A 14,306-nucleotide genomic window follows, 5' to 3' on the forward strand; every position below is an offset into this window, starting at 1 on the left:
TGGAACAACCCTGGTTGGTTGTTTTTACCTTTCATGTCTCATTAGGACTACCTAGACCAAGTTAGGATTTTCTACTGATCAGTGACAGGGACTTTGCTTTTAAATATCTTCTAAAAACAAAGAAAAAAATACCTTTTCTGCAGCTTCCACTGTCTTCTGAGTTTTCTTAGCTGCATGTCTTTTGTGATCATAGTACCTGCAAGACACAAGTTTGTTTGTATCTGAAATCCCAGCAGATTCACTCATTTTTAGAATGTACTTATTACAGTCCTCTACATTTGCCATTAGCATTCAATTTTGAGCAGTTTTTTTTTTTTTTTAGCCCAGACCTTTGGCTTAGTCTTCACCAAAGCAGCTAGATGAAGTCAGTCCCCTCCTCAGACAGAGCGAGCACCGTGTTTGGGTTCACATGTGGCAAAAGCAGCCATTTTGTTCCATGTGTCACTGGGCAGAACTGTACTCACAATTAAATTAACATGATAGCTAGAGACTAGCTGCTATGCAACAGTGAGATACGGCTTCTGGACCACGAAAATACACGTCCTAGAGCTCAGGGCAAGCTGTCCATTTCAATTTTCAACTTTTATTTTTAACAAGATATACACAGAGCCCTTCCTATGATGTTCTCACTAACAACTGCAAGCATACAGAAACTTCTACTACCAAAGCACATGTTTACTGTAAACCTTACTTTTTGGCATTGGCATATGCAGACAAACTGAGATCAACATCAACTAATGACGGCTTGTTTTTCTGAGGTTTCTTCGACTGTTTGTTTTTATTCTTTTTCTTTTTTCCCTTTGGCTCTTCCGTTTCTTCCTTCTCTAAATCAGCATCATCCTCCTCCTCTTCCTCCTCAGATAACACATACGGGTTCCTAAAAAAACATGACATCATATAAATGAGATAAGAGAACTGGCTATTTTTTACCCTTAGTGCAACGCACTCTTATTTCTATTCTCTCGTGAAGACTGGAAATGGCCTAAGCAACACTTAAACCATTTTCACTGTGCAGCTGCAGAAATGCCCCAGGATGCCCTACATGAAAACTCATTTATGTCTTGGAGTCAGACAAAATTTTGGGGAAAAAAGAAAAATAAGACCCCAAATTTTCCAATCCAAGGAAGTGACATTTTCCAAGGCAATTTCTTTTATCAAAAGACACACATCCGTACTATCAGCCGAGAGAAAAATCTAGACTTAAAATGAAGGACATCTCCGAAGATCTACTTACATCAAGTAAAAGAAACCTAAGACATCCTATGCGTGATCGCCACATGAAAAGAGAACAGTTACATCACCATACTGACTCATTGAACAGGACAGCAACATGCTGGTTTAAAACCTCAAAAAATACCTGCTCCGCTGTCTTCAAAGAGGTATACTGAGCACACGCTAGCTAGATTTGTATTTGCTTCTCGCCAGGACATTAAATCCTGCTCGATACATCTGTACTAAGTCTGTGGAGCAAAAGCTGGTGGAGCAGCATAAAATAACGTTCTTCATAAAGGAAAATATATCTCCCCAGTCCTTTGTACTAAGGATGCATGCTTCAGCACTTGGTGGGCTGACTGAGCGTGTTTGATCAGTGAAGCAATCACTACTCACTACTAAAACAGACAGAAAAGAGACTGATGACACAGCTGACAACACAGAACTCACTCCTGAAAACGAGTTTATTCTATACACTAACATTTCTGAAAATGAAGTAACTAAAAATTCCTAAATTAACTTCACCACATTACAGCTTTCATACCAAAAATTCTAGCTATAAAAGAGAAATTCTTACTTTTTTACCTCTAGCATCCCGATACAGTGTCAGAAACGGTTTTTAAAGACACTCCAAATACTGCCTCACTGCCAGTTCTCTCATCAGGACTTCTACAAGAATCAGCATCAAAACTTCAAAACTTGCAGCTCACAACAGCTGCAATCTGGAACCATCAGCCTTTCACTGGACTGCCGTTAGCAGTCAGCAGCATGAAAAGGGGCAGGATCAGATCAAAGCAGCAAAAATCAGACCGTTAACTGCTGACTGACAGAGTGGAGCTCTGGACCTATGCTGCTTTAGGACACCTTCCAATGATTTAGAATATAGTCTGACAGACTCTAAAAACACTAAACCAAAAGCTATTACGGTAACCAAATTACTATTACTTGTGAAAGCAAAAAAGAAGTAATCCATTTTTGCTCACAAAACTCTGTTCTCTTCATGCTGTGGTAAGAAAAAATGAACAATTTAAATACCAATGCACAAGTTAAATAAAAAGATAACTGTCTCCTATGCAGCTCACACTGTCAGTCCTACTTGCATTTGGTACAGGTGATCTGCAATGTACTTACCTCAGCAGCATTGTGATATGATTTGTCTGAAGCTTTAATTCTTTGATTGCACTTGCAACAGGGTCTCCCTGCGCTTGAGCTTCTTTAACAATCGCTCCGATCTCTGTCCAGTCTATCTGGTTGGCTAACGCACTACGGACCACCTGGATGGCTCGGTCGACGATCTCCAAGTTCATTTCTATAAGTTCTCCTTTTATCTTATCAGCTTCCTTAAGGAAAGAAAAGAAGTTTATACTCATCAAAGCTAAACATACACTCAGCAATAGTTTAAAAAAATAGAGGTAGTAATTAATATTGAGATGAAATCCAAGAGTGGCATTAAAGTGATCACATAGGACAACAGCCAACTTGACTCCACAAGCAGAGCAGCACAAGCAAATTTTGGCAAGAGAGGTACAAAGCACTCAGAAGGGAGCAGAGCCCCGCTGGGCAGGCCTAGGCTCCCTGAGGGGCCACAGGGTGCTCAGTGACAATGGAAGGCTTCACTTTGGGACCTCACGCTGACCGTAGCAATGCAGAGCAGCAGGTACAACTCTTCAAGAAACACTAGGTATACGCTTAGTTAAAAAAATAAATCTCACTCTTACCTGAGCTTGCTGAAGAGCTTCTAGTCTGTGCTCATGATCCCTACGGACATTTTCAAGTTTCTTCAATGCTTGTTTTTCCTTTCAAAAATAAGAAAGATGGAAAAATACATATACAAATGTCATCTTATCACTTATTCACCGCAAGGCATTCAATAGAGCATTCCAGCACAGAAAAATACGGCAGCATAAGAGATGCAGAATCTCCAAAACACTATTGTTAATGCTATTACTTGTATTCCACACACATCCAACTGCTACATTATACATCTTGAAATCCACTCCCTGACCACCACTGACTCAACGTTTCCATTACAAAAATAAGGAATGGCACCTCCCTCACCCCAGGCTACAAGAAGCAAACGAAGCATTTGAAGCTCAGATGCCCCACTCTTGCACGAGAGCATACCTGCTGCAATGCTTTCAGATCAATTTTCTGTCCCTCTAGCTTGGAGTAGAACTCGTCTACTGCCTGCAAGAGAAAATCAACTTTAAGAATCTCAAAGGTTGCACTAACTTAGACCAGCAACAAGCAGGCAGAGGAGGCTCCACTCAAGAGAGGTGGCTGCAAAGTACTAAAAAGAGGAGACAGATACTAAAACAGGGTTCAGTAACTTCCTCCGTTTTGCCTTTGCAGGGGATGAGTTCAGCAAGACAATCAAGGGTTATGTCTCACTGCAAACCAAGGGCTAGGCACAGGTAAATAAGGGGCGAAACTACGACCCACATTTTTTGCTAAGAAATGATGAAAAGGAAGCTACTATTTGACACAGTGAGCTCTTCAGACTAAATGATTGCGATGATAGACCAGTCTGCCCTGGCTTCAGTAGGTCAGTTAAAAAAAAAACAACAAACAAAACAAAACACAATAAAACCTAGAAAGTATGCCTAAGAACCGCTCCTGGTGTTCCAGTTGCCAGACAGTGTGCTTAAAACAAGAGGAAGGTTCTAGGCTGCTTAGATCATCAGTGCCGTGCAGGAGATGACACAAATTCAGCAGCCAGGAAGCAGGGTAGGAAAGTGAAATGGGAATTCTGGAGATCAAGGTCAGGAACAACACGCAGTTAATAATTTCAGATGTTAATGAGTCAAGGACCAGGAAGGACAACACTCAAGGAAATACTAAATCAGGTGCTTGAAGCTTTCAAAGTAGTAACCGGAAAAATATAAATGTGACGACTGTGATGACTGTTTGCCTCCAGCGATAACTGAGTGTCTGAACTCTCCAGTAACCAAATGTTTGACCAGGACTGATAACAGCCACCTTCCTGACAGGTTCAATACACACCTCCATTCAGTGCCACATTTCAGCTACAGGACCTAACTGAGTTAATAAGGACAATACTGCTCAGCAGTAACCTGAAGGCCCTGTTTTAGTTAGCCTGGTCTGCATAAAACATTTATCCATAAAATTAATCATGTCTTCCAAGGTCTATGTTTTCAGTAACAACTTCTGCACTACATTTTAATTGCTCTTCTTAGCATCAGTCAATTAAAGCACTTAAGTACAGTATCAGCAAAAGCACTGTACCTTGTTGAATGAGTCAAATTCCAAGTACGGACATTTTGAATGTTGAGAAAACAAGAAAGGATGAAATTCCTCATATCTGTAAAATACACATTTGATATTATCACCTGAAAACTAATTTATGTTATGCAGACTAGTAGATAAAGAAATAAATACTTCAAATATTTACGTGTAGATATCTTCTGCTGGTTTATCTGGTTCCAGACTTGGCTTTTTCTCCCTTTTCTGGATAATATAGCCCTAAAAGAATACATAAATATGTCATCAGCATTTGTCTTTGAAAATGATCCCCCTTATCCCGGCAAGGCAAAGTTTTGTGTGCTAACCTACTGATCAGCACGAGACAGGAAGCAATGTGACTGACTGAGTAAAGCCCTGACCACTTGCTTGTCTTGACTTCAACTTCTCCCAGAAAAAAAGGTAAACTTCTCTTACAAACTTCAGGACTATCCTACAGCTTATCACACAAATGCACAGTTTATGTGCAGAACAGTGTTACCTGTTATTAAAGCACAAGCGCAATTCTCATAGGACCTACATAATTCACTTGTAAATTATTTAATTGCTGCACATCTGGTGCAAGGAAGCAATTTTTATTCCCCATCACCACTTGGAGCCCAAGCTCACAGAATAAAGTCTGTAACTGATAATGTCAGGAACAAGCATGTGCTGAACAATACCTGCCTACCAGTTTAATTCTGCAATTCCTGCATAACTGATAACCAAGTCGCCCAACTGAGACCCACCTTCCCATTGAAGTTGTCAGTTAGTGTCATATATTCTTCTGCCTTCTCTAAAGCAGTAAGTACTTTTTCAATATTTTCTAAAGAGAGAGGGGAGAGGAGAGGAATATTTTAAAACACCTAGAACAGAAAGATATTTTTACACAAACACAGGACAACAGCAAATCAATAAAAGGCCCAGGCAACTGCTCTTCCAGTTTAGTGCCTGAAGCAATCTGTCCAACCTAACCACGTTAAGTAGGATTCTAGCATGTCTCAAAAATAAAATAGCAGATATCCTTTACCCCTGCTGCTTCACTACAACAAATACCGTTCATTTTCAACAGGAGCCTCAGTACACATTTTATATTTGGGGAATTTTCAATAAAAAAATCTTTATAGGTACTTCTAAGACATATTTATTCTAGTTTCAGGAAAAAAAAAAGACCACACAAATACCAGCACTTTATAAAAATAAAACTGCAGAGACAAAGCATAAACCAGTAGCTGTGTTATTTGTTTGTAACAAAGTTGATTTATTACAGCACTATAACACAGTAGGAAACAAAAAATCCTTTTGATTTATCAAAAATATAAAGCACACAAGGAAAAAAAAAAAAAAGACTACAGAAAAATCTATCCTGACTTTACTACCCAAATCCATAATTTCCCAATAAATGTAAAGCTGCTACTTTATCAAATCCCCACTGTGATTGCTATAGATAAAGAAAGACTTTGATGCTAACTCTTCTATACAGAATCCTTGTAAAACATCCCTTTACACAGCCAGAATTCACCTGATGTGTAAGGTGGTATCTCATTATAAAACCATTTAGACTATAGGAGGAGTCTGATGTTTTATCTCGAACATATGCACAATTCAAGAGTTTTAATGTGAACAAGGTTCGTCCTCAACCTATAAACATTAAAACATATAACTGTATGCTCAGAACTACAGGTTTAAGGAAATCTCTTCGGAAGAAATACTACACAGACATAAACACTACCATATATATATTGTACAGCCTTTAAAATATTATTTCCTACATACCTTTACTTTCCATATGCTGATCTATTTTGACATAACCAGAAAATCCAGCTTCTATAAGGCAATGTTCAATGAGAGTGGCTCCATAAGCTGTTAAAAAAAAAACCCAAACCAAAAAAAGAATCATCATCTGTAGAAAACAATTACAATGAAATTTGTATTCACACTGAAATTATGCAAAGTGTTTCTACAAGCTAGGGCCGTGAAACTACAGCCAGTCCTCAGAGAGGCTGGGAAAAGCGAGGAAGTTGTGGTCCAGAATTCAGGAGGCAGAGTCCAGCGAGAGCAAATGCCCAGGGCTCCTGTGAAGGCCCTCTCAGAAATGCCCACTAGCTGGGCAGAGCAGCTGGGTCTCAGCTCACAGCTGATGCGGTCTTACAAATTTAAGGATGCTTAGGTTCAGCTGGAACCGGCCAAGCTCGAGGACAGAGTGAGGATACACAGGAAGGGTGGGCTTCATGTTGGCCAAAATGGAATGAAACCTTAAAAGAGGGTAGGAAAGTTTCTGAAAATAGGGAAACCAACAAGGCTGGCAAACCACCCGGCTTGGGATAAGGTATTACAAAGGGTGAAGCCACACAAACTGTATCATAGAATCATAGAATGGTTTAGGGTGGAAAGGACCTTAAAGATCATCGAGTTCCAGCCTCCCTGCCATGGGCAGGGACACCTCCAACTAGACCAGGTTCAAATAAAGAACTAGGAAAAAGCTGGCAGAGCCAAATGTGAAACATGAGTGACAAAAGAATCAGATGCAGGCCCATTTGAACAGGGTGCAGAGAAGGAGCAAATGAAAACAAATATATAAGCTCCTACAAAGATGCTTAAAGACCAAGAAGAAAGATGGGGCCATGGAAAACCAAGTTTAACTTAGAACACTGAGAACAAGCAAAGCACAAACGTGGAGGAAAGATGACAACCTCTGGGACAGTGCAGCACCAAGCTCAGAATGATGTAGGTGACCTTAGAGTAGGAGAACAGGATGTTACCAGTCCAAACAAATTAACAAGATAACTGCTTGAATAAAAACCCCAGCGCAACCCCATAGGAATGAAAACTCAGGCCTACACCTGGGACATGAGGCTACAGTCTTAACTGCCTGAGCAGAGCTGCTGGTCACCCTAATGTGCAGAGGGACAGCCAAGGGATTGTGAATGCAGGACACAGAACAGCTAAATCAGGTTTCAATCATCCCAGCCTGGCTGGATAGATGTCATTTCACAGTACAAGGCTGACACTAAAAATTACCTGGATCCATGCTAGCACAACAAAAGCCCGAGAAATCTCCCACAGGCATTCGCAGCTCAAAAGGGAAGATTACATAAAGCAAGGAAGCTTCTTAGAAGGAAAGAAATTAAGACAATCAATAAATGGCAACATCTGCAAACAGCCTGCAGGCTATTTCAAGGTGCTATTTTGGAGGTTCAGAACAAATGCTTATCAATTATTAAACAGCGTCTCAGAAAAATCCAAGGATGGCTGGCATGACTAAACATCGGGTTAAGAGCAACTATTAAAAGCAAAAATTAACTGAAGTTGTGTCCCCTGTGAAAGATGGTAGACCAAACTCTGGCAGGTGAATGTAAAACACAGCAACACTGGTCAAAATTAATCTGGAGAAAATCTGGGGGGAAAAAAAAAAACCCATCAAGATGAATAACAAAGCCTTTTTCAGATTTATCACAAGCAGGAAGCCTGCTAGAATCAGTAGGTTCAAGAAACGATCAAGGTGCAAAAGCAACACTCAGATATGACAAGAGAAGAAAAATTAAATTAACTTCTGGAGTTTCATTCACAGTGTAGGGGTGCAGGGAAGCTCTGGCTGGAACGTTTCTCTGCAGGCAGTATGTCAGAAAATCTGACTCAAATCTAGTTGTCAGAAGAGGTGATGGATCCAACAGACAAAACAAGCAGCAGTAAATCCTCAGGATCACGCGGTACTCAGCCAGGCATTTAAAAGAACTTAAGGATGGAGATGCCAAACTGTTACCTGTAGCTTGCAAAGTCTCTCTTGCCTTAGCAGCAGAGGCACAAGGAGGTTAATGCACTGGCAATCTTAAAAAGGGCCTAGAAAACTATCAACTCTTTTTAGCTGTCGTGGTTTAATCCCAAGCGGTAACCAGGACCAAACAGCCGTTGACTCGCTCCCCCTGCCCTACTGGGATAGGGGAGGAGAATCGGGGAAAAAAAGGAAACCTTGTGAGTTGAGATAAAGGCAGTTTAACAGAACAGTTGGGGGTTGGACTAGATGATCTCCAGAGGTCCCTTCCAACCCTGACCATTCTGTGATTCTGTGAACAGTAATGGAAGAGAAGACAATAATAACAATAATGATAAAAAAATATTTTGTATAATGAGTGATGCAATACAATTGCTTACCACCCAATGATTGATTACCCAGCCCGTCTCCAGCAGTGATCACAGATTCCTGTCCGCCCTGGCCAACCCCTATTTATATACTGAGCATGACATCTATGGCACAGAGTATTCCTTTGGCCAGCTGGTCCTGCCTATGCTCCCTCTCAGCTTCTATGGGAAGCTGAAAACATCCTTGACTTAACATAAGCATTACCTAGCAACACCTACAACAACGTGTGTTATCAACATTATTCTCATAACTAAATCCAAAACACAGTGGCTACTAGGAAAACTAACTCTATCCAGGCTGAAACCAGGACATAGCCTAAAGACTAAAATGAGCAGAGAGCTTTGCACTAGATACAGAAGAGCCGGCACAGTTTTGTATTTTGCATCATAACTCCACAAGACAGTTAAAAAGCACAAAGACCAAGGGAGGTCAAATAGATAAGGTCTACTTGGATTTCCAAAAAGCATTTAGCAAAGCTCACCCCAAAGGTCTCAGAGAAAACAAGCTGCCACTGGATAATAGGATAGCCCCTGTCTGGATTAGAAAGTGGCTGAAAAACAGGAAACAGGGAGGAGGTCAGCTTGGAGGGAGGCAGAGGAAAGCTGAGCTTTATGAGGACCTACTCCAGGGCCTGGACTGATCAACATACACCCAACTGACCCGGGAATGGGGAACAAAGGGCAAGGGGCAAAGCCTACCGATGAAACACAGTTCGTCAAAGCAACAAAGACAACAGCCAGCTGTGAAGAACTGGAGGAGAACGAGCAATAGTGAGTGAGTAAAGAACTGACACATAAATTCACTGTAAAACAATATAAAATGATCTACATGAGGAAAGACTATCCTACTTATGCGTATGCCCAACTGCTCATTTCTACTTGGGAGCAAGACCTAACAACAGATGGTCCTGTGGAAACATAAGCTCAATTGTCAGCGAACACAAAAGAGTCAAGCTGCGTGTCAGGAATTATTAGGAAAAGAGTAGCGAGCAGAACAAGGGAAATCATGCCACTGTATAAATCCATGGTGCACTTCCACTGTGAATGTTATGTACACTTTTACTTACCCCATTTCAAAACAGGTATAGCTAGAAAAGGGACAGAGAAGGGCAACAAGGACCATCACAGGCTTGGAACAGATTCTGTACAAGGAAAGACCACGCAGCCGATGCAGTAGGCTGGTCAGCCTAGAAATGACTGAGACTTATAAAAAGAGTGGCGTGGAGTTGATAAATAGGCTGCAACTGTTCACTTTCTCTTCAAATCCAACATCAGGGCACCAAGTAAAACTGGTGAGATGAGTTTCAGAACAAAAAAGGAGGCGACTTTTCATGTGACATGAAAGCAAGTGGAACTCCTCACCAGAAAACATCATGGATACCAGAAGTTCATACAAGCTCAAAATGAGATTTGGTAAACACACAGAAGGAAAATCCAATCCAATCTATTAAATACAAAGGCGCCTGCTGATCAGTCACAGGAAGGCTCTAAAATGTAAAACTGCTGGGATTGAGACTCTTCTGGGAAAATACCAGTGAGCCTGTTCAGGCTGCAGGCTCACAACAGGGCTGGTGACCAGGCGCTGGCTCGAGGTCAAGCTAACTGGTTAAGATGTGAAGAACTACTGGACACAACGTGAGAAACTGCTGGACATGACAGTTGCCAGCATGACAAGTGGCAAAAATCAGAGAATTGGCAGAAGGGATGGCCGTGTTTCACAGGTGGTTAAGGAAGAGCAGGGTGAGAAACAGGCAAACTCATACAGTAACCGAAGGGAAGAATCGCGGACCTTTTAGAGAGTGGAGCTTTGCCAGGCCATCTGTGCCTGGGTAATCAGACCAGTAACCCTATATAAGGCCAAGGCTACTCAGACAACAGTATCAGAAATCCCAAATTTGGGTACGAATATAGCAAAACCAATGGAGGAAAGTAAACAGCAGCAGGTTGTTTAATTAGGAGGAGACCGGGATGGAGAAAGAGAGGGACAAGGGTGGTGAAAAAGAGAATCAAGAACCAGGGAAAGTAATACTTAGATCTGCACGTGATTTGAGCTGTTCAGGGGTACCTGCCAGGCAATCCTGTGCATTATCAACACTGCCAAATCAGGAGGATAAACCCAACTTGTCCCGACAACGTCACACAAGTCAAATTTGCTTCTGTGGTCAGGAAAACTGAGGCACAGGGTGCTTTGCCCGGCTGACAGAGAACACCCAGACGGACATATCAAGCATCCTGGTATTACCACATCGGTGCTTGTTCCCAGACTGGCAGCACTGGCATACTCCAACCACTTCCTATCAACATCCTTGCCCTGACTGTACACTTACAACTCCTATTCGGTACCACTGAAGACAAGACACTGGAAAAAATGCATCAAGTCAGAGCTCCAGCAGAGCTACTCTCGGGTCCTCATCACTGCAAGACCACAGCAAGGCTGATGTCTTTGTGCAGTTGGCTTGGAATCAAAAAAATCTATTCTGTTTTCAAAGACTTAGGGTTTTTGTTGTTTTTCAAACATACATAATAGCAGACTGTCACGAACAACACCCAAAAAAAAAAAGACTGCTCGAAGTTATTCTAATTTTCAGCATCATCTAAACATAACGCATATTGACCCCATTACATTTTCTAATGAAATGCAATTACTTACGAAGATGTGGGTTAAGAACCCTCTTCAGTTGTTCCCCTTTGGGTGCATTTGATATTATTTCAGTTAGTCTACAAAAGATAATGGAGAGCTGTCATTACAAAGAACACTGGATTTTAAGACTACACGGTACTGCTTAGAAGCTACAAAACATTTTCAGTTTTAAAAAAAGAAGTGCCAAATGGCCTGTAATACATGAAAAGATTACCCAAAGACACACTGCCTTTCACAGTTCCAGGTAATTTGGGTTTATTCCAATACATACACCATCTAAAAGCAATTACCTTTCCAAGGTTGGCAGAGGTGCAGGAGCTTTTGCACTGTCGACTGGGTACCGTTCCCGAACCGCGAATCTGACATCATCCGCTTCATCCGTGCGAAACCTCAAAATGTTTAAAATGACGTATTCGTAGTCTGTCAGGACAATGTTACCCTGCGAGCACACCACAGGGGACCATCAGCAAAGGCCATGCTCACATGCTTGCTTACAGAGGACATGCTCGGAGGTTTGCACTCACCCTGTCGTAGAGCTCAATGATCAGGTGATAAGCAGCTTCATCGCTTCCAAACTGGAAGTCCACAATTCTGTCTATACCAAGCTGTTTTACACTGACAAGTCTTCTGGTCTTTAAATGCTTACGGCACTGTAAATAATGCAGAAAATATCTGTGAGATGATGCAAACAGACCTGCTTGTGACATTTTATAGATTTCACTCTTAGCTATAGATCCCTCCTGTGACTCTGACCACTTCTTACTTAATACAGATACCATAAAGGTAAAAATGCTGATCTTAGTAATACAGAGACAAGACAGCTCTTAGCAAAATAATACCTTGATATTTATAGGTAATATAATTGTTCCAGATTCTTAATGTCTAGCCATTTTTGCCATCAAAACCTGCTATTTGTTTAGCTCAACAACTGAGCAGCTAGTTAAAATTCAAAGGGTTCATTTTACAAAGACAACCAGGATTATCCCTGCATCCATATATGACATGGAAAGTCACCCTTGAGAATCCTCGCTGAGTCATTTCAATGAGACCACATCCAGGGCTGGTGGGCTAAGCACACCCATGTGATTCATCACTCAGGTTGCACCCCTGCATATCTACCCGCAGCAACGAAGCCTAACAGCTTGCAGCAAGACCTGAACCCTCGAAGCCCAGCAGACTGAACAGCAAGACTCTACTAACATAGGGCGCTGCATCCAGGGCCTACAAATTTGGACAATTCAAATGGAACGACAAGGACTTTGCCGGAATAAAATTCCAAAAAGTCTGGGTGGCCCAAAAAACATCCAGCAGATTAATATTAGTCTTCATAAACTTAAACATCAATGACGTGACCCCACATTTGCTTTTCCCTTGTCTTCAGTCACCCACTTGATCATGATCCACCAGGCAAATCTTTCTACTATTTTCTTCTGTCTCAAATCATTCCACTATTTTCTCCTGACTTCAAGGAGAGAACATTAATGCTGCTTTCTGATATCCAGCCATCTTATCAAAAAGAAAGGTTAGTAGGTTAGTTTACCTTCATTGCAAAGCCAGATGGCATCATGTTTTTCGGCCACTCGAACTCCGTCGTATGAATGCGTATACCAGATTCAAGCAGCAGCGTGGCCTTGCAGTCTGGTCTGTTAACAAAATAAAGACTCACCACTTGGCACACATGCAGCCACCCCCCACCACATGCCAGTTTGCACTGGAATGAAACCAAAGTACCACAAACCAGTGGCACACTATCTACAGAAAACACTCTCGCCAAAGGTAGTAAAGCCCATAGTGCCAGAGCCAGGCTGACAGCAAAAGGACATCCACACTTTATGTTTATGGATAACCTGGCCAAGCAAAATGCTTGGCAAGCAACAGAGTTAAAAAATCTCCAACACAACTGGAGGTAAGTAGATGAGCAAGCATCCACCTCAGACACCACCTGAGTGGACAGCATAGTGACATGACACGAGCCCTACCCCCCACCAGTATCACTTACTAAGTGTTGTTCATTCCTCCAACTCCTCTCTTACCTTCCCACAAAAAGAAACAATGGCAATTGTGTGGTTTTACACTAACACCTCTGGCCTTTTGTATATTTTCTGCAGTATTTCACGCTTCATATGCTATCTCCCAATAACTTCCTGGGTAAAAATTACTGCATTTTATCAAAAAACAATAGGATTTCACTGAAAACTAGTCAGAAAAGCCACACACCTCTCAACAGAAATTACACACATACAACAAAATCTAGTTCACATATGTACAGCAACAGCATAAAGAAATTTAAAGAAATTCTTACTTTTGAAGGCGAATAAGATACGTCTTATTATCCACATCATAAACATTGTTTACTCTCATTCCCAATAAGCTGTCAAAAAGAAAATACATGCTTTGGAGAATATGATACACAAACCACACAAGTTGCTGAAGAAATCCCAATGATTAAAATATAGAAAAGTGCAAGCTATGATAAATTACCAAGCAGTAAACAAAGAGGCAGCAAAGGAAGATTAATGGCACGAGCTGGAAGCTGAACAACCAAAAGATGGAAAAATTGCTATTAATGGATTAAGTGCAAAAAGCTAAGCAAGGCAAAGCAAGAACAGCCACTGTGGACACCCCAGCTGCAACGAGACAGCTTGTGGATCTCCAGCACAGGATGGAGACCAGGCTGCCGGCTCCTGCAAGCACTCCTCTTTATGGCAGGGAGGCAAAATTTACTGGTTATATTGGAGCACTTTGCTCCTCCGGGCTGACTTCTGCATCGCTTGGGGAGCCCTCTGCCAGCGCGGGGCACTGGTATTCCCAGTACAAGCACAGAAATGGCCTGGGCGGTCAGTCTCATCATCATTTTGTTCAGCATGGGGCTGCATAAACACATCCCTCTGGACACCCGGAAGGGTCTCAGAGCTCCATGGGGCACAGATGTGAGGAGCATTAGAGCTTCCCAGCTGGGTGGGAGAGTAGATGACAGACCACAGCACCTTCCCCATGCAAACAGGAAAGGAACAGCACTCAATTGCTCCCCATGGAGAGGCCGGGGGACAGGAGCAGGACAACGCGGGGGGGG

General features: G+C 41.8%; 1 protein-coding gene across 1 annotated transcript in view; it reads right to left on the reverse strand.

Moving 5' to 3' along the window:
* The window catches only part of NEMF (nuclear export mediator factor), a 23,630-nt gene extending 10,027 nt beyond the window's left edge, over positions 1 to 13,603 (reverse strand). The window contains exons 1-14 of the mRNA XM_009893886.1: positions 13,536 to 13,603; positions 12,774 to 12,876; positions 11,758 to 11,883; positions 11,524 to 11,672; positions 11,243 to 11,310; positions 6,229 to 6,315; positions 5,202 to 5,278; positions 4,625 to 4,695; positions 4,459 to 4,534; positions 3,337 to 3,399; positions 2,931 to 3,008; positions 2,344 to 2,552; positions 692 to 877; positions 133 to 196 (exon numbers count right to left, since the gene is read on the reverse strand). Of these exons, the coding sequence (XP_009892188.1) occupies positions 133 to 196; positions 692 to 877; positions 2,344 to 2,552; positions 2,931 to 3,008; positions 3,337 to 3,399; positions 4,459 to 4,534; positions 4,625 to 4,695; positions 5,202 to 5,278; positions 6,229 to 6,315; positions 11,243 to 11,310; positions 11,524 to 11,672; positions 11,758 to 11,883; positions 12,774 to 12,876; positions 13,536 to 13,594 (1,416 nt within the window). The 5' untranslated portion in view covers positions 13,595 to 13,603. The remainder of the gene's footprint in view (positions 1 to 132; positions 197 to 691; positions 878 to 2,343; positions 2,553 to 2,930; positions 3,009 to 3,336; positions 3,400 to 4,458; positions 4,535 to 4,624; positions 4,696 to 5,201; positions 5,279 to 6,228; positions 6,316 to 11,242; positions 11,311 to 11,523; positions 11,673 to 11,757; positions 11,884 to 12,773; positions 12,877 to 13,535) is intronic.
* Positions 13,604 to 14,306: the final 703 nt, after the last annotated feature.

The sequence above is a fragment of the Charadrius vociferus genome, unplaced genomic scaffold, assembly GCF_000708025.1.
Source record: "Charadrius vociferus isolate BGI_N301 unplaced genomic scaffold, ASM70802v2 scaffold49, whole genome shotgun sequence".
Taxonomy (NCBI): Eukaryota; Metazoa; Chordata; class Aves; order Charadriiformes; family Charadriidae; genus Charadrius; species Charadrius vociferus.